Source organism: Ciconia boyciana, chromosome 22 (assembly GCF_034638445.1).
Source record: "Ciconia boyciana chromosome 22, ASM3463844v1, whole genome shotgun sequence".
Lineage (NCBI taxonomy): Eukaryota > Metazoa > Chordata > Aves > Ciconiiformes > Ciconiidae > Ciconia > Ciconia boyciana.
Genome location: NC_132955.1, coordinates 987,526 through 1,008,143, shown reverse-complemented (window position 1 = coordinate 1,008,143; position 20,618 = coordinate 987,526). Strand labels below are relative to the sequence as shown.

The 20,618-nt window shown below is 65.3% G+C and overlaps 2 protein-coding genes across 3 annotated transcripts; one reads left to right on the top strand and one right to left on the bottom strand.

Moving 5' to 3' along the window:
* The first annotated feature begins 2,810 nt into the window (after nt 1–2,810).
* Nucleotides 2,811–4,193, top strand: LOC140662554 (gastrin/cholecystokinin-like peptide). Of its 2 annotated transcripts, none has more exons than XM_072886084.1 (3): nt 2,811–2,944; nt 3,744–3,955; nt 4,069–4,193. In XM_072886084.1, the coding sequence occupies exons 2-3, from the start codon at nt 3,757–3,759 to the stop codon at nt 4,191–4,193; spliced, it is 324 nt and encodes a 107-aa protein (XP_072742185.1). In that variant the 5' UTR covers nt 2,811–2,944; nt 3,744–3,756. The 2 variants fall into 2 exon arrangements, with proteins under 2 accessions (XP_072742185.1, XP_072742187.1); XM_072886086.1 differs by having other exon boundaries at nt 2,862–2,944; nt 3,718–3,955.
* Nucleotides 4,194–5,326: 1,133 nt separating this feature from the next.
* HAP1 (huntingtin associated protein 1) lies at nt 5,327–18,951 on the bottom strand. Its single transcript, XM_072886190.1, has 17 exons — nt 18,903–18,951; nt 15,960–16,023; nt 15,366–15,634; nt 14,701–14,892; nt 9,822–9,898; nt 9,561–9,677; nt 9,348–9,448; nt 8,985–9,093; nt 8,769–8,847; nt 8,505–8,635; nt 8,351–8,425; nt 8,118–8,255; nt 7,959–8,026; nt 7,695–7,862; nt 7,173–7,486; nt 6,858–7,076; nt 5,327–5,491 (listed from the first exon to the last, which is right to left on the bottom strand). The coding sequence occupies exons 1-17, from the start codon at nt 18,949–18,951 to the stop codon at nt 5,445–5,447; spliced, it is 2,217 nt and encodes a 738-aa protein (XP_072742291.1). The 3' UTR covers nt 5,327–5,444.
* Between the last annotated feature and the right edge of the window lie 1,667 nt (nt 18,952–20,618).

Genomic DNA, 20,618 nt, shown 5'->3' with positions numbered 1-20,618 from the left:
CCATAGACTGTCAATGTATGTGCCTACACACACACGTCTTTATACCTATAGCTACATGTATGTATACATATATACACACGTGTAGATATGTAGATGCATGTGTATATAGACACACATATACATGTAGGCACATATATATGTATAATAGATATAGCTTATGTATCTATCTCAGTATGCGTGTATATATATATATATATGTGTGCATATGTGTAGATATAGACACACGTGTGCACACATGTGTGTCTATGTGGCTGGCGACTATATGGGGCAATTGGCCCCAGTGGTATGTGTATGTCTCTGTGTGTGTGTATACACCTGAACACACACACACGTGTATATCAGGATGTACACATACACACACACAGCGACACACACATATATATATGTGTGTGTGTATACGCACATGCCACTGGGGCAAATTGCCCCATATAGGCTCCACACATATACACAGAGAGCCACACACATATGTGTGTGTGTGTGTGTGTATACACACACACACACGGGCAAAGTGCCCCATATAGTCTCCATCCATATAGACATAGATGCGTGCACGTGTCTATATATCTGTAGCCATATGTATACATACGATATATGTACATGTTTAGATAGATGCACAAAAACCACTGTATTATCTGTTACAATTATATACATTATGTATATTATCTATATTTTATATTGTATAGAATGTTACACATTATGCTATATAGTTGCTATTTATTGTATAATACATAAAGTAGCATACAATTTACCTGCATACGTAGTATATTATAAAATACAATAATACATATATAAAATATAGGAGGGGGGGGTGGGGTGGGGGGTGTGTGTACACACACTATAGTATATTATACTGCCAGGGCCAAGTGCCCCTTATATGTTTGTACCCGTGGCTATGCCAGTATGTAGGTAGCTATCCAAGGCAGATAGCTATGTGTTTATAGATGCACATATATATACTGCTGGGACCAATTGCCCCATATATTCTCCTCCAGCCATACAGGCACACAGGTGCATAAGCATGCACGCGTGCTCACACACACGCACACCCACCCTCCCCCCCCCCCATCAACATCTATAGCTGTCTTTTAATATACTTGTATATACATATAGCCACATGTATTTATAGCTATTGATACCTGTGTGGTTTTTAAGCAGCAAGATGCATGTGCCCCGTAGCGTCACCATCCATATGAACATATGTGTGAGTGCATGGGTGCACAAGAGTGTGAACATACACGTGTGTGTACACACTTGCTCTCTCTGTCTATAGCTACATCTACAGCTAAATCGAGTCTATATGAACTGAGATATAGCATCTTACCTGCATTTGTATGTTCAGAGAGTTCACGCAGCAGCACAAGCATGCAAGTATATATGTAGGTAATTATGTAACTATATATTTATCTATTGATATATGGATTTATCTCTGCGTGTGGCATATGAGTACACAGACACGTAGATATACATTTGTATATGCAAGCGCATATTATGGCCAATTGCCCCGTATATGCGCCATCCATATACACACACGTATATATGTGTGTGTGCACATCTATATGTGTAGCTATCAGTTATATCCATAGCTATGTCTTTGTACCTATAGCTATACCTCCCGTTTATATCTAGGTGTAGCTATACATATATATTGTGTATATGTATAAGCTGTGTATGCATTTAATTACCTGTTTAGACAGCTATAAATTGCATACATGCGTGCGCGCACACCCACACAGTGCTGTTGCCAATTGCTCCATACAGTCTCCTTGCAAATAAACCTACCTATGTACATACATCTGAGCTGCTCTCGCTCTCTGTATGTGTACGTATAGATATGTATAATATCTGTCAATGCATGACTGTCTATATGACAGCGAGACAAACTGGCTGCAGGGGGCCAGGCCCCGGCCCCCGGCCCCCCCCCGACACCCCCCACCTCTGGCTCTATAGCTGTGTCTAGGTCTACACCTATGTATACAGCTATAGCTTTTAGCTAGCTATATACATGTGTATATGTATCTACATGCATAAATATCTGTGTGTGTATATATGTATATATAGGATGCTAGATGTAAGTATATCTAACTGTATATTTGTATACATATGCATGCAGGTGTATAGGTATGTATGTGTGTGCATGTTCAGCTAGATAAATAGATATACTTTTATATATATATATATATATATATATATACACACACATATGCAACTGAGGCCAAGTACCCTGTAGCTAGCTCTGCCTAGATTTATATTTACATATGTAGCTATATATGACCATACCTGTATTCATATATCTGTAGCTATATATGTGCATGTATGTCTATGTATATATGTGCACATGTGTGTGTGTGTATATATATATATGGATATATCTCTACCAATCTATGCATGTGTGTGTGTATTTGTATATATATATATGTGTGTGTGTGTGTGTGTGTAAGCACTCTCTGCATATATGTGTGTATATGCATGTGTATATATATATACACACACACACAGGTACATCTATATCTATGGCTACACCTATATATATGTTTATATGTATCTATACACATACATATCTGTATGTGTGTATACATTGCTCTATATATGTGTGTATGTCTAAAATACACAAATGTAGATAGGTATAGCTAGATAAAACGGTTCTGCATTTATATATGCGTACCTACAACCATGGCCCATTGGCTCACATAAGCTCCAGCCACATTTTTTAATGTATATGTGTGTGTGTGTGCATGTATGTACACAGAGCGACCCACCCGCCGCCCCCGTGTCCGTGCACGCCCGAGTGCCCGTGGGGCCGCCGCGGGGCTCTGCGGGGGGTGCGGAGCCGCCCCGGGGTGGGGCGGCCGTGGCAGCGCCTTCAAAAGCGGGGCGAGCCGGGCTGCCCTGGAGCCAGCCGCCCGCCGAGCCGCCCCGCTGCCGCGCCGAGCCCCGGAGCCAGCAGGTGAGTCCCGGGGGACTGGCCGGAGGGGACCTGGGGATCGACTGGGAGAGAGGGACGGAGCAGAGTTGGGGACCAGCCGGGAGGGACGGAGGGGACGTGGGGACTGGCCATGCCCTGGGGAAGAGCACCCTGCTCGGCAGAGTTCAAGGAGCAGCTGGATGCTGCCCTTAGGCGTACGGTCATACAGCGTTAGGCAGTCCTGCGAGGAGCTGGGGGCTGGACTCGATGATCCTTGTGGGTCCCTTCCAGCTTGAGATATCCTGTGATTCTAGGGGACGTGGGGACCAGCCGGGAGAGAGGGATGGAGAAGACTTGGGGACCAGCCGGGAGGGAGGGATGGAGGGGACGTGGGGACCAGCCGGGAGAGAGGGATGGAGGACTTGGGGACCAGCCGGGAGGGATGGAGGGGACGTGGGGACCAGCCGGGAGAGAGGGATGGAGGACTTGGGGACCAGCCGGGAGGGAGGGAGGGATGGAGGGGACGTGGGGACCAGCCGGGAGAGAGGGATGGAAAAGACTTGGGGACCAGCTGGGAGGGAGGGATGGAGGACTTGGGGACCAGCCGGGAGGGATGGAGGACTTGGGGACCAGCCGGGAGAGAGGGATGGAGTACTTGGGGACCAGCCGGAAGGGATGGAGGGGACCTGAGGACCCGCTGGGAGTGACAGAGGGGACTTGGGAACTGGCCGTGCCCTGGGGAAGAGCACCCTGCTCCCTGCACGAGTCATCCCTCACCGCAGGCTGAGCACGTGCCCCTGCTCTGGGGGCTGCAGCCCCTCCGCTCCCCTTCCCCGCTCAGTCTCTCCGCAGCCATGAAGGCAAAGGTGTGCATCGGCCTCGTCCTCGCCGTCATGGCGACCGCCTGCCTGTGCCGGCCCATGGCGGAGGCACCAGGCGCTGCGGGGGACCCCCGCCAGCTCCCCGCCAGCCCGGTCCGGCGGGACTGGCCCAAGTCCCTGTCCCAGGAGCAGAAGCACCTCATCTCCCGGTTCCTGCCCCACATCTTCACAGGTACCGGGAGGAACAGGGTGGGCAGCCCTCGGGGGTCCCCGTAAGGCACAGCCCGGCCCCCGTGCCAGCCCCCAGCCTGGGGCAGCTCTAACCCGCTCCCCTTGTCCTGGCAGAGCTGAGCAACCGCAAGGGCTACGTGCACGGGGACGAGGGGATGGAGGCCCTGCACGACCACTACTACCCCGACTGGATGGACTTCGGCCGCCGCAGCGCTGAGGATTCAGCCGATGCCGCGTAGCTGCTGCGCTGGCCGCGCCGTGCAGAGCACCAGCACGCTCGGTGCACGTCTCTGTCTGTAATAAAGCTTTGGCACTATAGCCGCTGCTGCTCACGTCTTTGCTGGGAAGAGCTGGGGGGGGGCAGGCGGGTGGGATTCGCCCCCAGCCCCACCAGGAAGCGCAGGGCAGAGACGCAAGGGTACGCGGTAGCAGACACGGCGCACGTGAGCTGCTTCGTGACTTCACATTTATTTGACAGGGCAGGGCCTGGGGCAAGGGAGCAACAGCTACGCCCCGAGAAACACCCGCTGCAGGCGTCCCCTGCGCCAGGGGTGCTGCTGCTACTTCTATTCTATTCCAGGCAGGAAAGAGTTTAAAACCACCGTTCTCTTTAAAAGTCGGCCCAGGCGCTGGCCAGGGGCCCAGCCCAGCGTGGGAGGTCTCACCCCAGCACATGCGGGTCCCCCCAAGCCCCCGGCTGAGCATCGTCCTTTGCTGCAGCAGCCTGGACAGCCTGAGCTGCTCCTCGGACAGGCTCAGCAGAAGCAGGAACAGTTTTTATTGCCAGCAACCGGCTCCTGCGAAGGGTCCGTACCCCACAGCCGGGGCCAGGGTCAGCCCGCAGCCCCTGCCCGGAGCTGGCTCTCCCCAGAGCCCCGAGCATCGCCCCACACAGCTCCCCGCACACGGGACCCCTGCCGCAGCGTAATGGGGGCCGGTGGAGCATCGCGCTGGGGCTACCCGGGGTTGTGTCCTGGCAGCCGGGGCAAAGCTCCCACGTGCTGGTGCTGGGAGCGCTGCCCGGCCATCACCAGGAGCTGAGGCTGAAAGCCTGTCCCGTCTCCATTTCCCCACGGACGGACAACGAAGAGGACGGAGGACGTGTCTTGTCCTGAGCTCGCGGGCTCCGCAACGCCATCATGTCGGCGCACCCCGGGCTCCCCTGCGCTCTCCCCCGGCGTAGGACATCTCCCCTCTGGCCACCACCTTGTCCAGTCCCAGGCGCTGCAGCTTCTCCACCAGGTTCAAGCTGAAGATGCTGCTCCTGGGTGGGGGTCTGTCCTGCCCCCCACCCACAGGCAAGGGCCGGGTGCCAGCATGCTGGGAGTCCTGGGAGGGGAGCAGGGGGGCCCACCGTGACCCAGTCCCTGGCACCGAGGCGGAGATGCCCTGCATCAGCAAGAGCCTGATGAGTCCCACAGGGGTGCTCAGGGGTTTGGGGCCAGACGCCAGCACAGGGGAAGACTGCTCCGGCGAGGGGCTGCCGAGGCTCAGCCCCTCAAGGGGCCCACAAGAAGGCACGACGGCGTTACACAGACTGGAGGGGAAGAGAGAGCAGAGGTGGGGGTCAGCAGGAGGCCCCGTCCCAGAGGATGCTGCCGCAGGGGGTCCTCAGGCAGAGCAGGGCCCCCTTTCATCCTTCCTCCACACTCATTCACCTAACAAGCCTCGGGCTGTGGGAGACCCCCCACCATCACAGCATTGCCCAAGGGCCCCGAAGGTCATGGCACCATGCTGGGGGGCTACAGCCATGCTGGGGGGCTGCAGCCAAGCCCACTGCAGCTCCCAGGCAGCCAGGAGAGGATGGGACATGGTCACTGCTCCACGAGCATTTTTACAAACATGCAGGGTTTTGTCTAACAGCCTGGGAGGGGCTGACGAGGGCTAAGCACCACTGCTCCTCCAGCCCAGCCTGGGGAAAGGTCCTGGTTTATGCACAAGTCCAGGGAAGAGGAAATCCATGTCTGCTCCTAGGGAAGGCGACTCCCCATCAGCACCGGGAGCAAACGCTGCTCTTGCCCCCAGGGAGCTGCTCCCCAGGGTGGGCCCAGCCTCGCCCGCCCTGAGGAAGGCTCTTCTTCCCATGAAGGTGCTGCAGCAGAGGCCAGGGGGCTGGGGGGGCACACAGAGGCGGGGGGGCTGTGTCCCCTGGGGGACACGCAGCTGCTCGCGCAGCCGGATTCAGGGACATTTCAAGTGCCAGGCATCTCTCGGAGCATCAGGGGCTGCAGGTGGCCCCCGGCCCACTGCTTCCTCAAGCTGCACAGAGTTTGAAGAGGAGGTGAAAAGGAAGGGGGGGATGACACAAGGGGGCTGGGGGTGCAGGCAGTGGGGGGCCACACGCCTTACCTGGGTGTCACCTTGGTGATCTCAGTGGTGGGGTGGAGGATGTGGCAGGTGGTGATGGTGAAGGTAGACAGGGTCTGGGGGAGGTTGTTAACAGAGAGGAACACTGGAAGGCACAGGAGACACTGGGTTAACGGGGAGGGGGGGGCACGACACGGGCAGAGGCAGAGAGCAGGGCTCTGGGCAAGCGGGAGAGCCAAAGCGGGGCTGTGAGCTGCCACTGCCAGCAGAAAGCTGCATGCGCGGGGCACATCTACAGCAGCATTTGGGTCCAGCGCTCGCTCAGAGGGGACTGCGAGCACAAGCGGGAGCAGGAGCTGACGTTTCTCCCAGACCCATCCCTTCCACACGCCCGGGCTGCAGCGAGCGCACGTCGGCACGACGGCAGGGGCTCACCGCGGCAGGGCGGCTGCAGGAGAACAGGGGAGGGATGGGCAGCAGGGAAAGGCCACCAGCCCAAGAGGGGAGAGCACGGGGGGGAACAAGGGGCAGCCTGGGCAGGAGGACAGGGGCGTCTCGGGGGCCACGTCCCCTCTGCCCCCTCGCCCCGTGCTCACCCCGGGGGTGCTCCTTGGCTTTGGTGGGTGTTGAGGTAGGGAGGAGCTGGAAGGAGCTGGCATCCACATCGTCCTCCTCCAGGTCGTTGAGGCTGTAGACCTCCTCCAGGTCGATGTCCAGCTGCCTGAAGTCTTTGGTGAGCACCCCGGGACGGGGCACCAGGATCCCACCCAGATTGGGCCGGGCCAGCTGCTGCCAGTGGTGGAGCGTCACAGAGCCTGGGAGGGGGACACAGCCAGGGGGCTCAGCTGGTGTCACGGGACCCTCCCGGCACCTCCAGCTCCGCACGCCATGAAGCCACCTCCACCCCTCACCTTCCAGGGGCTTCACAATCTGCAGCTTGTCGGGCAGATAGGTGAGGGAGCCGAGGGAGAAGCCAGAGCCAGCGGTGAGCTCCGAGCCCCCCGAGTAGTTGGTCCCAGTGGAGACGATGCTCTCGTTGGGGGTGAGAAAGCCACTGGAGCTCTCCCCGTCCCTCAGCCGCCACAGCTTGCGCTCCCGCTCCGCCTCGAAGAAGGAGCGCTCCTCCGAGGCATGGCTCTGCTGCCGCACCGACAGCCGCTGCACCGCCGCCTCCAGGTCCTGCTGGCCCGGGGCCGCCCGGGGCTCCTCTCCGGCCCCCTCGCCCCTGCCGGCAGGCGCAGCGTTAGGGTGCTGGGGGCCGTGGTCCTGCACTGCACCCCCCCATGCTGTGCCGGACCCCTGCCCTCTCCCCGCCCCAGGCTTGCGGCACCGATTAATGCTCTGGTGCGATCAGCATCTCGCCAACACCGCAGCTCCTCCGCGGGGGCGGTGACTCCCTCCCACCCGGCCCAAGCCCCCACTGTGGCACTCACTGGGCACCCTCCGAGCCGCAGCCGCTGGTGTGGGGGGTGCTGGCCCCCCCGGAGGGGGCAGCTGACAACTGCTTGTAACCAGGCATGTTGCGGAGATACTCAGAGCAAGACTTGGCTTTGGCCACCTGGTTCACGGCTTTCACCGTCTCAAAGACGCGCAGATAGCTCCTGCGGGCAGGAAGCAGGCAGGGATGGACCCTCGAGCCAGCACCCAGGGATATCCCCCGTCCCGGCCCAGCACAACCCACTGATGCCAGCACTCACTTGTAGTCCGAGGAGGAGCTGTCTGTCCCCTTCCTCATTGTCCCCTTGATCTCAGCTGCCAGCGAGTCCTGGAGACACAGGGGACCCTGTGTCAGCAGAGGGGAGAGCAGAGCCCCCCCACCCTCCCACTGCCCAGCCCTGCCCATGCCACCCACTCACCACGGGCAGGAGGCTGGGTGCACCGTAGCGGCTGATGGTGCTGTTGGGCAGGCTGCGGCTGCGCAGGCTCTTGACCTCCTCCTGGGCTTCCTGCAGCATCCCGCCGCACTCGGCGTACTTCTCCTGCAGGTCCCGCAGCTGCGGACACGGGTGCAGCTCAGGCACAGCCCTGGTGGCAGCGGGGCAGGACCCCCACCGGCCAGGGCACCCGTGGCTCACCTCCCTGGGCTCACCTCTGTCCGGAGCTGCTGCTGCACCTCCTTCGCCATGGCCAGGTGCTGCTGGAGCTCCTCCACCTCCGAGCCATACTGCGGGCAGGAGCAGCAGGTCAGGGAGCTGTGCCCCGCATCCCGCCAGCACCCCCCGGCACGGGCAGGGGACACTCACTGCGCGGCACTTCTGCTGCAGGTCCACGACCTGTGCCAGGAGCTGGCTGATCTCCTCCTGCTGCCGTGCCGTGTCCTCCGCCTTGCGGGCCAGCTCGTCAGAGAGGTACACGACCTGCCGGCTTGCTTCAGCTGGGAAGGGCCCAGGGTCCGTCACCGCCGTGGCACGGCCCCCCAGCCCATGCAGTGATGCTGGGCAGTGCCTGCAGACCCCCAACCCAAGCCCGCAGAGAAGCTGCCCCCCTGTGAGCCCAGCCCCACATACAGAACTGCTCCACGCAGTCAATCATCAGCTGCTGCTCCTGGTCCTCATACTGACAGGTCTCAGTTGCGATGTTGGTGGCCTGGGGGAGAGGGTCGGAGGGGCTGAGCGCAACAGGCAGGACCTCCAGCCTCCCCAGGGGCCAGCTCGGCTCTCCCAGCAGCGAGCGGGGCCGAGGCAGGGACAGAGAGGGGTGTCCCGCCGGCCGGCTCTGCTCACCTCCATGCGAAGCTTCTGGTTCTCCTCCTCCAGGCACTTGAGTTTCTGCTGCAAGGTGTCGTACTGGAAGTACTGCTGCAGGGACAGCGAGGACTCGTGCCTGCGCAGCCTGGGGACGGCAGGGAGGGCACTGAGCACCTGCAGTGCGGGCAGGATGGGGCTGCCCGCCCAGCCCCCTGCCCACTCCCCCCAGCTCCCGGGCAGGCATCTGCAGCGACCCAGCTCCATGGGGCTCGGCCCGTGGAAGCCATGCGAGGGAAGGGAGCACCCACCCTGGCGCTACCCTGGGGAGGGCGATGCCTACAGCCCAACACCTCTGCTCAGCCCCCCAGGAGCCGTCCTGCCCCAGGACCCCCCACTCACGGCGTGGAGGTGGCAGAGGTGGGCTCGCTCTCCTCTGTCGTGGTGGTGTAGAAGTGGAGCAGGTCATCCCGCATGGAGACCTCGTGGCGCAGCTGCGCGATCTGGGAGGGGAAGAGGCATCAGGGCAGAGCTGAGGGGACCATGGCCACCCACGGGCCCCGGGCCGGGCACACGGCAGGCCGAGGCCAGGACCCTGCACCCAGGGGCCGTCACCTCCTCTTTGGCCAACTCCAGCTGCTCCTCCAGGAGCTCGTTGCGCTCGGTCAGGCTCCGGTTCTGCTTCAGCAGGGACTGCCCGATGCGTGCCGCCAGCTCCAGGTCCCGCTCTTTCTGCAAGGGGCAGGTCTGCGTCAGCCGGGACCCATCCCCTGCTCTGCCCCCTCCTCCCCAGCCCTCGCCCACCTCTGCATCCCCGGGGTCCCACCGGCCCTCAGCCCTTGCCCAAGCCCACGTGGGGGGCTGGCACTGGCATACCTCGTCCAGCAGGTTGGTGACGGCATCGATGTCATGGTAGGTCTTCGTGATCCTGGCCACCCGCTCGGCACACAGGACTGGGGGAGAAGGGCAAAGGGTGAACCCCCACGCTGCGGGAGCACCGGCCCGGGGTTGCATAGCAGAGGGAATGGGAGGCGGCTGCTGCAGGCAGCATGAGGCTGCTCCACGCTGGCCACTAAAAAGGACCTTTTATCTGCTTGGCAGCACCAGCCCTGGTGAAAGGCAGCGGCAGGCAGGGATGCTCACAGCCATGACAGCACCAAGGGAAATAGGGTGCTCCCACCTCACCCCCCCAACCCTGCCCACATCTTGGGGCAGCAGGAAAGATGTCGAGCTCCCCTCACCGCACCAGCCCGGACACACGGACAGGATACACGGACAGGAAAGAGGGATGGGGAAAAGCAGGCAGCAGAGACAGGATCAGAGGTGACATCTCCAGCAAAAAGCAGGCTGGAGCTCCAGTATAAATAGCAGTGGGTGGCACCATGCAGAGCTGGGCTTGCAGGCAGCGTCCCCTCCAATCTGTCCCCAGCCCCCTCCCCAGATCTCCCCCCGAGAAGCCAGCCCTGCCCTAGTTTCTCCCGGGAGATGCTGGCCGAGGCAGAACCAAGCCCGTCCTCTCCGGATGCTGCACCCCGCACCCACCCCGATGCCCCTCCAGCTGCAGCGACGCAGCAATCCACACTCCGAGCAACAGGGGCAAAGGCAGCTGCAGGCAGGTTGCCTCAGTAACAGGCAGCTGCCTGCCACACCAACGCCACCCAGCACTACAGCATCGGGCAGGACCCCAGCTAAAGCCCTACCTCCTCCCCTGCCGCTATCTGGGTCTCTGGCAGGAAGAGGTGGCACGAGGACAGGGACGTCTGTCCCCCCAGCACCGATCCTGCCAACTGCGCCTGCAGAAGCTGCCAGACAGCGCCAGGCACGCACCCAGATGGCGGCACTGGAGCCACACGGTGGGAGGGAGCCAGCAGTGAGCACGAAGCCCCGGGCCCTGACTGCACCCCGGGCCCCGACTGCACCACGCAGCAGCTCCTGATGCTCCCTGCTGATGGTCGAAGGCCCCAGGGGTGCGTGCCTCAGTTTCCCCCGGCAGAGCAGCGCTGGCTGCGCTCAGGGCCTCGACCTGCATCCCCAGCCATGGCCACGCTCCCCAGCCGGGCAGACAAAGTGGGTTAACGGGAGAGGCTCAGCCACACAAATCCCATTACGCCGCCCCAGCTGGGGTTGTGTAATGGTGTGCGCGTCGTCATGGCAATGCCCCCACCCGCCACCCCCATCCCCATCCCGTCCCCACTGCCCTGGGTGCTGGCCCCACACCCCAGCGGGCACGTCCACAGGGAGAGGGGCCAAGCCCAGCCCCAGCCTCGCCCCCCTCCCTGCAACCCAACAGGGCCTGCTCCCTGCGGGGGTCCCCAACTGCACCTCGTCAGGCCACTGAGCCGTTAATTGGAAATAATTAGAGCATGAGCATCGTTACGGTTTGAGCGAGCAGCAGGCGCTGGGAGAAGCTGGGGGCTGCAGCGCTGGCAAACGCGTCAACACCCGCCCCATCCACGGGCCCGATCCGGCGCGATGTGGGGACCGGCACAGTGCGGGGCCCCGCGCCCCATGGGATGGCAGACCATGGCATGGGATGCCCATGGGGGCACGCAGACCCGGCAGGGACCCCTCGCCCCATCCCTCTGCCTGCTCCCCGCCACCACCGGAGCGGGGACAACCGTCCCCGGGGTGAGGGTGACCCAGGGGACCCCAAGGGACCCGGCGGCAGCTTCCCCGGGACGGAGCACTGCCAGCGGGGGCCGGGGCTGCGCGCCCCGCAGCGGGGAGGGGGGACACGCGCGGACGGGAGGGCGACAGCACCCACCCGGGGGAGAGACCCCGGCCCCGGCCCCCCCGCCGGCTCCGGACCGGCCCCAGCCCCGCGGAGGGAGCCCGGCCCCGCCGCAGCCGCGCTCCCCGGGGCCGGACCGGGCAGGGCCGCCCTCACCTTCCTCCAGCTCCCGGGCGATGGGGTCGGCGCCGCCGCCCCGCTCCGCGTTCCCGTTCAGCTCGTCGTAGGCGGCGGGGCTGCTCCAGATCTCCATCGCGCCCAGCCCCGCCGCTCCCGCCCCGCTTTATGGGGTCGCCCCGTCTGCGCGCACCTGCCCGGGCGCGCCCGGCCGGAGCGGGGCCGGGGCCGGGGGCGGGGCCGGGCGGGAGCGGGGCGGGGGGGGCGGGGCGGGGGGGGCCGGGGGCTGCCCGCTCCCCCCGCTCCCGGCCCCGCTCCCCCCGCTCCCGGCCCCGCTCCCGGCCCCGCTCCCCCCGCTCCCGGCCCCGCTCCCCCCGCTCCCGGCCCCGCTCCCGGCCCCGCTCCCCCCGCTCCCGGCCCCGCTCCCCCCGCCCCGGCCCCGCTCCCGGCCCCGCTCCCCCCGCCCCGGCGCGGCGCGGATGGGCTCGCTGCGGCCGCACGCTCCCCCGGGGCGCCTTGGGGACGCGGGGGCCGTCAGGGCACCCTGGAGGGACGTGCCCCGTCAGGCACCCCGGGACCAGGCTCCCCCGTTGGGGCACCCTGGGGCCCCATCGGGACGGTCCTGCTCTGCCCCGGCGGCTGGTGCAGCTGGGCTCTGCCCCCCACCTCCCGGCCCATGGACACAGGGGGGTCTGGGCACACGGATGGGTCCCCAGGGACGGTGCCGGGCGCCAGCTGCTGAGAGGGGACGCTGGGGGGTCACTGGTCCCTGAGCAGCAGCTTTGCAGGGCTGACCCCAGACGGGTCACGCACAAACAGCTTCTGCCCCTTAGGAGGGACAAGGAGAGGTTTCGGGTCCTTCACCCCAAACCCAGGCTGCGTGCCGGGCTGCGGTCCCCGTGACGGTCAGGTTACGCCGCAGTACGGCCTTTGCCCAAGCTCCCTGCTCTTCGCCTGGCCAGCCTTGCTCTTCATCCCAAGCCTGTCCCCGGGCCTGGGTCCCCCATCGTCACCAACACAGCTCACCGCAAATCCCGCACCCTCGGGTGCCCGGTGCGGTGCTGGGACCCACCGCGTCCCTGAGCTGGAAAAGGGCTTTTCCATCCCCCTCCAACCTGCCCCGCTCAGCACCCCCCTACTCTGAGCGTGGGCTGGCACGAGCCTGGTCCCCTGTGCCCCATCCAGGCCGCCCCTGGCTGGCACCCCCAGCTCCCCCACAGCCACACTTGTGCAGGGGCAGCGCCAAAGCAGGAGAGCTGAATAAATCATGCCGGGCTGAATTATGGAGGAGCTGGCTGGCACGTAGCACAAGCCTCGCAGGCAGGAGGGCGGCGGGGCTGTGCCGAGGACCCCACACCACGGCACCACGGCGCGCTGAGCGTGATGCTGGTTAATGCCAACATACACGCTGCCCGCCCCCATCGCCCGGCCCAATGCCGTTCCTCGTCAGTACCAAACTAATCGATGAATCGACGAGGCTGGGGCTGGAGCTGCCCCTCAGCAACACACAATGACTTTATTTCCCTGCTGGACTCCCACCCGCTGGGATCCTGGCCCCAAACCACGTCCTGCCGTAACCACCGGGACCCTCCTGGAGCTGGGGCTGGAGCCAGGCACCCTCGGCCCCAGCCTCTCCCTCCTCCTTGCGCTGGTGTTTCTCCCCGGGGATGGCAGAGTGTGAGGGCAGGGACCCAGCCAGCTCACCTGGGCTCCCGCCCCCCGGGGACCCCAAGGACACAGCGTGCGTCTCGGCGTGGACAGGCAGGAGCCGCTTCTTCCTAATCCCTGCCCGGGGATTTGCTCCTCCGGGCAGGTCCCCTGCGTCTCTGCACAAGCAGATTACAGGGGGCTATTTCTGATGGCAGCTTAAAGGTTTGGGTAAAGGGATGAGGCAGCGTGGGCCCCCTCCACGACGGCACACGCAAGCGGCACCGGGGGCACGGAGAAACGTGACCCACAGGGCTCCCGGGGCCGAGCACGCTGTCCCCCCGGAGAGGGGATGGGGGTGCCCGGGGCGCTGCTGAGGCGGGTGCTCCCTGCCCCGTGGCACGCACACAGGGTTTGGGATCAATCCCTTGCACTGTCACTGCAGGGTAGGGGGGTGCTGATGGCTGGGGGGGCTGCACCCCGCTGCCTGCTGAACAGGGAGGGGAGCAGCCGGACGGGGAAGGCTCCAAGCATGGGCAGGGCACGACGGGGGTTTGTCCCCAGCCCAGCCTGTCGCAGGCAGGGGGTGGGAGCCAGACCGGCAACGGGGCCAGGCCCTCAGCCCCATCTGTCTCCCACTGCCCCACGTCCATCCCCCAGCCCCTCGCTCTAATCCTGTCCCCACCACACATGGGCCAGAGGCAGAAGCAAAGCAGAGATAATCCGTCTGTGCTCCCCGCTGAACCCCGACCCCATGCCAGGAACAGGCCTCGCCACACGGCCGTGGGGCATCGCCCCTGCCCGGCCAGAGGGGCTGTGGGTGCCTCCCCCCAGGCGCCTGCACCCCACGCCTCCGGGGGCTTCACCAGCAGCAGTGGCCCTGCGCCCGCCTTGGCCGCTCCGGGCTGTCGTGTTTGGTGGGGCAGCAGCGTTGGGGGTCACCGGCGCACCCTCCACCGTCCCCTAACCGGTGTCCCACCCCGGCGAGCCACGGCACAGCGCAGGGGGAGCAGGGATGTACAGAGGGTCCCTGGAGATGACAGCGGCTCTCTCCAAGTGTCCGGCTTGGCTCAGCAGAAGCTGCTCCCAGAATTAGCCCGGGATGTTCCGGGCGAGGAAATCCAGCCCATCAATCCCGTTAGCGGCGATTAGCTCCCGCGCTGCCCTCGCAGCTCTGACCCAGCCCGGCCGGCGCTGCCCGCACTGCTGCCTGCACCCTGCTGCCCTCACCGGCCCCACAGCGCGGGACGAGGCACTCACGGAAGTACTGCAGGGTCTCCTCCATCTGCTGGGGGGTGAGGGGGGCCAGAGGCTCTGGGGGGACGGGGGGGGCACGCAGCCAGTCGTCGTGGTCGTAGCCAAAGACGGTGTCAGCCCGCAGCGTGTAGCGGGGCAGCTGCTCGCCCAGCAGGCTGACGATCTCCACCTCGGGGACATCACCGCTGCACAAGTCTGGGGACAGAGGAGCACAGCGTCAGCAGAGGGTGGGGGGCACCCGGGAGGAGGGGGGTGCGGGGGGGCCATGGCGGTGCTTCCTGCACCCCCAGCCTAGTCTGTCCCCTCGGGTTTGGGGCTGGTGCCACCAGTTGGCTCTGTCCCCACAGCCACTCGTGTGGGGACTGGGGGTCCCCCCGCAGGGTGGCACGCAGGACCCCCCCCCAGCTCTCCCCTGCTCCTCCCTCACCCTCCCACTTTCTGCGGGCAGGGTCCTGCTGCCACCTCCTGGCCACGCTCTGCCCGGCCCAGCGGCACTGGGGACAGCAGGCCAGGGACGCCGGCGTGGGGCGAGGGATGCCGGGACGGTGGCTCAGCTCCGGCCACGCGATGGGGACAGAACGACGGACCAGCCCGGAGCTGCCCCAGCTCCTCGCCCCCCTCACCCCGGTCCCCAGGGCCACCCGCCGGCACCGTCCGGCTCTACCCACCGGTGACGGTCGCAGCATCGCAGCGTCCACCCGTGGCCGACCCGTGGGGCGTGGAGCCGGTGTGGGGCAGGCCAGCGGCGGGTGAGTCCTGGCCGGGCCGGAGGTGGCAGGCAGGCGGGCGCTGGCCGGGGGGGGTCTCTTGAGGGCCCGCGGTGTCCAGTTTGGCTGGCGTTACGTGGGGGGGCTGGCTGCCATGGGGAGAAGCACCTTCCTGCCTGGCTCCCTGGAGCGGTGCTGGTGGGCAGCAGAGTCCCTTCTCCGGCCCCTGCCTGGGGAGAAGGAGTTGTTAGGGTGATGCTCTGGGGACTGGGGACACATCCTGCACCCCAGCCACACACTCAAGCGTCCGCGTGTCCCCCTTCCTGCCGGCTGGACAAACCCCCTCCCCGGGGGCAGCGTCTGCCAGGCCCGGGGGCTTGCGGAGACCTGGACAGCACAGCCAGGGCTGAGGCGTCCCCGGTCCCCGGCCAGCCCGGGGGCTGCTGTGGGGACAGGGGGTCCGCGGGGATGGCCAGCGCCCAGGCAGGCCCCAGCTCAGCCCCCGCCTGCTGCTGAACGTGGAGTGGTTTTGGGGCTGGCACCGGGTCAGCGTACCTGCTCTGCGCCGCCCCTGCGGCAGCCGCTACGTGATGCGGGGGGCTCAGCACCAAAGCAAACACTTGGTGATGTCCAGATCAGCGCCAGACAGGGAAGAGGATGCTCCAAAGGGACCGGGCAGGACCCTGTTCCCCCCAGGCTGGCAGCAGGGTCCCTGCCTGCAGGAACGGGCAGGAGAAGGAGCCGTACAGCCGCTCAGCAATGGGTAGACACGGCTGTGGTGCCAGCGGCTCTTGCAGGAGCCCTTGGGAGCCCCACCTTGGAGAACAAAGTTCAGCTGTGATCCTCCACCCCATCGGCACCAGGATGCAGAGCAGGGACCTGCCGTGTCGCCCTGGGCAGGGCTGGGCAGCATCCACAGCAGTCCCGTCCCAGCCATAAACACATCACGCGACAGGCCATAAAACCAGCACATTCCCGCTCTCCTGCCACCTCCGGTGGCCCTGGCTTGGGCTGCAGCCACGGCTGGCACTGCTGCCCCTCTGCCCTGTGGGGCAGGACCCTCCCGCGCAAGCCCCGTGCCCCCACCTCCACCCCTGCTCCCACCTCCGCTGCAGTGGGGGCTGCAGCACCAGCAGCCCCTCGTCCTGGGAGCAGGTTCATGCCAGGGCATTGCTGCCCTCCCTCCCAGCACGTGCTCATGGCTGCTGTCACGTCCGCAGCACCCAGGCGAGGCCACCCTACACCTCCCTCCAGCGAGGCCGGATCCTCCCCGGCACACAGGACGGGCACGAGGCAGCAGGGACACCGCGAAGCACGCTCGCAGCCCCACAGCCCTCTGCCCCACGGCACCGGGACCACCAGACCCAGGCGGCCCAGTCCTGCACCGTGCTGCCCAGAGAACAGCTCCCCAGCCCCAAACCCGCAGACCCTCTCCCTCCCCGCTTCTCCCCAGAGAGGGAAGGGGACCCACCGTGCCGAGGTGCCAGGCTGCCACTGCCCTGCTCCCCGCGCTGCCGCTGGCTCTGGGGAGGGAGCCCGGCCGGTGAGTCAGCGCTCGGCTGGGGCTGCCAGACCTCTGCGTCTCCTTCTGGCCCAGCTCCTGCACGTACATTAACTCTCCCCACGGGGGACCTTGTTCAGACATGTGTGAGCAGCTCCCATTGCCCCGGACCCCCGCTGTGGCCCCGGCCACCAGCGTTCAGTGCTGGATGACCTGGGGCGCTGCCCCACGGGGGCTGGTGGGGAGCTGGGCGAGAGCAGGATGGTGGACGCGGGGCACCAGCCGGCAGCGGTGGGCCAGAAGGAGCGGGGCCGCAGCTCGGCCCGTGCCCAGGTACACGTGCAGACCTGCGCTCGCTGCTCTCTGCCCTGCCCCGATGCCGTCATGCAGCTCCTGCCCAGGCACCTCCCTGCCTGCGCAGACTCGCAGCGGGGCTGGGCTGGGCTCGACCCAAAGCCCCTTCCCCACCCTGCAGGCGGGTGCCGATGCTCGGCAGCAGCTGAGCGGCACTGGGGCGGCCGGGGCTCGCTCCGGGCTATTTTTTCCCCTCAGCTGCTGTGGCAGGAGCCCGGGGCTGGGGAGAGGAGGCTGCGAGGAGCGAGGAGCCTCCGCAAGTGCCTGGGTCGGGGGGCTGCAGAGCAGCAAGGCCAACGTGTGGGGTGAGGGCGAGGGTGAGGACGAGGTGGTGGCTCAGTCCCGCCGCTGGGATGGGGGTAACTGCAGGCCTGCCCTGCCCCCGCCCAGGGGACATCCCCAGAGGGGTCCCTGCAGGGCCCCCCGGGCGGGGGCTGGGAACATCCCTGCTGTTGTGCAGAGAAGGGTATGGACAGGGCCAGGCTGCGGCTCCCACAGCCCGTTCGATCCCATCCCGATGCTCAGGCGACCCCAGGAGGCAGCATCTGCCTGAAGCATCGCTCGGAACTGGGCCTCTCCCTGCACCCGAGGCCGCCGGGGGAAGGACTCCTGCCCCAGCAGTTCGCCCTGCGTGCTGCCTGGCTTCCCGGCCGGAACGGGCTCCCCAGCCCAGAGCTCAGCTCCATCGCCTTTGCTCTGGCGTGACCCCCAAGACCTGATGCTCTACCCTTGCCGCAGACCTCGCCGTCACTGGTGACTGACCGCACCATGGGCTTCGTGCGCCCCAGGGGCTGAGCCCTCCGTTCCCTTCCCCCTCCAGAAATATTCTCAGCAGCGTCGGCCTCTTCCCGCAGAGCAGGAAAACGCTCCCTGCTCCCACACAGACTTCCTGGTTCAGGCACCGGGGACCACGAAGCCCAGCCAGACCCCAGCCACCGCTGCCAGGCCCCCTCCCCAGCCAGCCACCGCTGCGGCCAAACTGCTCCCCGGCACCCCCAGGACCCCCGGAACCCTGTCCCCGCCGCAGGCCCCTGGCCGCTAACGCTGAGGGAGTGGGAAATCCTGCCCGGGCGAGGGGCGAAGGCTTCGGCAGCGTGGAAACGTGTTATGGGTGTCAGAGCCCACGAGTGGGAGCGGGGCCACGGTGGGAGCCCAGCGCCGGGAGAAGGGGCAAGACGAGGCAAATTCTCCAGGGGGCTCTGGCAGCCACCGCCTGTGACACCCCCGGGGCACCGGCAGGGACCGGCTGGGCACGGCCCGGGGGCTCGCCCACCGGGGCTGCCCGGGGACTCGGCGTACCGGGGGAAAGCGGGACACTGAGGGCAGCTGGAGGCACAGCGCATCCGATGACAGCGGGGACCCGGTGCGCCCCGGAGGGGTGGGGGGCATCCCGGGAGAGCCGGGGGCTCGGTGCACCCCGGGGTGGGGGGGGTGCCGGAGCTCGGTGCAGCGGGGGGGTCCCGGGGGCGGCGGGTCTCGGTGCACCGGGGGGATGCCAGGGGGGCGGTGCAGCAGGGGGTCCCGGGGGGCGGCGGGTCTCGGTGCACCGGGGGGATGCCAGGGGGGCGATAGGTCTCGGTGCAGCGGGGGGTCCCGGGGGGCGGCGGGCCCCGGTGCAGCGGGGGGTCCCGGGGAGCACTCACCGCTGGGCTCTGCTCCCGGCGCGGAGGCGGCGGCGGGGCCCTCGTACATCGCTCCCGCGGCCCCGCCGATAACAAAAGCCGCTCCCCGGGCAGGTGCGGAGCGCGGCCGGGCATGCCGGGACCTGTAGTCCGGCCCGCCGCTTCCCGGGACCCCCCCCCGCCTCCTCCCGGCCCTGCCCTCCCCTCCCCGGGGGATGTAGCTCCCTGGGGAAGCCCGCAAGCAGCTCTGGCTGTGCTGGTAGAGGTGTGCTCTGGCTCTGCTTCCCCCAAAAAATCCCGGTGGTGCCCCCCAGCAGCCCCGTTGCAGCGGGGCTGGGGGTCTTGGGGTGTGCAGTCCTGTCCCGGCGAGGGGATTCCAGGGTGGGCAAGGGGCACATCCCTGCCCATGGCCCCGGGAGATTCCGGGTCCCGCGGCCGTGCCCTTGGCACGGCCCTTGGCCCTTGGCACGGCCGCGGGACCCGGCCCCTCCCAGGGCAAATGTTCTGGGGCATCCCTGGCACCTTGGGGACAGCCAGATGTGTCCCTGATACCCGCAGCGGGGCTGGCTGGCAGGCCCGAGAGGGGCTCCAGGCTCGGCACAGCCAAACCCCCAGCCCAGGGCACACAGGGCTGGAGCCCCACGTCTCACATCCACCCAGGCACGGATGCTTGGGGGGTGCAGCAAAGCGCTGGCAACTCTACTGGGGTCCCTGGGGACGGCGGTGAGACTTGGCACGGGCTGGGAGCAGGAGCACTCCGTACACTCCTCTGAGTCACCCTGGGCACCCACCCGGCAGGGCGGCAGAGCCTGCACCCATGGAGATGCAGATCTGGGTGCACGAATGCTGTCCCACGCTGCACACAGCCCAAGCAGCAAGGGCTGGCCTGGCTGGATTGCCTGGTCCCCCCCTGCATAGGGGGCTTATTCTTATTCCCATCGCCTGTCACTGATCCATCTCTTGTTCTGGCAGCGGCCGCAGCAGGCAGGGGGCTGCCTGGCCCCCCAGCCTCATCCCACAAACCATGCCGGCCCCGCTGCCCTCCGGAAGCGTGCTTGGCCCTGCCGGGGCTGCCCGGAAAGCAGCTGTTGTTTTGCTCATCCCTGGTCCTGGCACGGGCCGTGGCAGGAAGCGCGGCCGCATCCCTGCTGCACCGGAGCTTGGCCACGGCCACGGGGCTGAGCTCAGCGCAGGATGTTCCCCCGAGCCAGCGGGACAGCACTGGAGCCAACCCCGCTCCTGCTGCCTTTGTCCCTGGGTCGCTCCTGCCCTAGCCCAGCCTGCTACCGGGACCGTCGGGGACCGACCACGGCACGCCACGATGGACGTGCAAACCTTCACGCCCTACCATGCTCTGCAGCAGCCTGGGCCCGGTGCACGGTGGGCACCCACCTCGCCGTTCCCCCGCCCCCCTCTGCAGCACGGCCAGGCGCCGCAGCAGAACCGAGCGAACGCGCAAGGACAGAGGGGTTGATGCTGACAGCGAGTGGGAACGGCCGCGACTTTGTTCCCAGCTCCCTTTGATCACGTCCCCCCATCTCCCCGCGCTGGTGGCAGCCGTGTCGGGCTGATTAGCGTCCTGCCAGCGGCTGCACAGAAGGAGCTGTGCCACAGCAGGCAGAGCGCAGAGCTGGGGGTGGGGGACGATGTCCTGGCTCTCCGGCTGCCTCCCTGTGTCGCAGTGGTGGGTATCTCACCGAACCGATGCAGCAATCGCAGCACCCCAAGCCAGCAGCG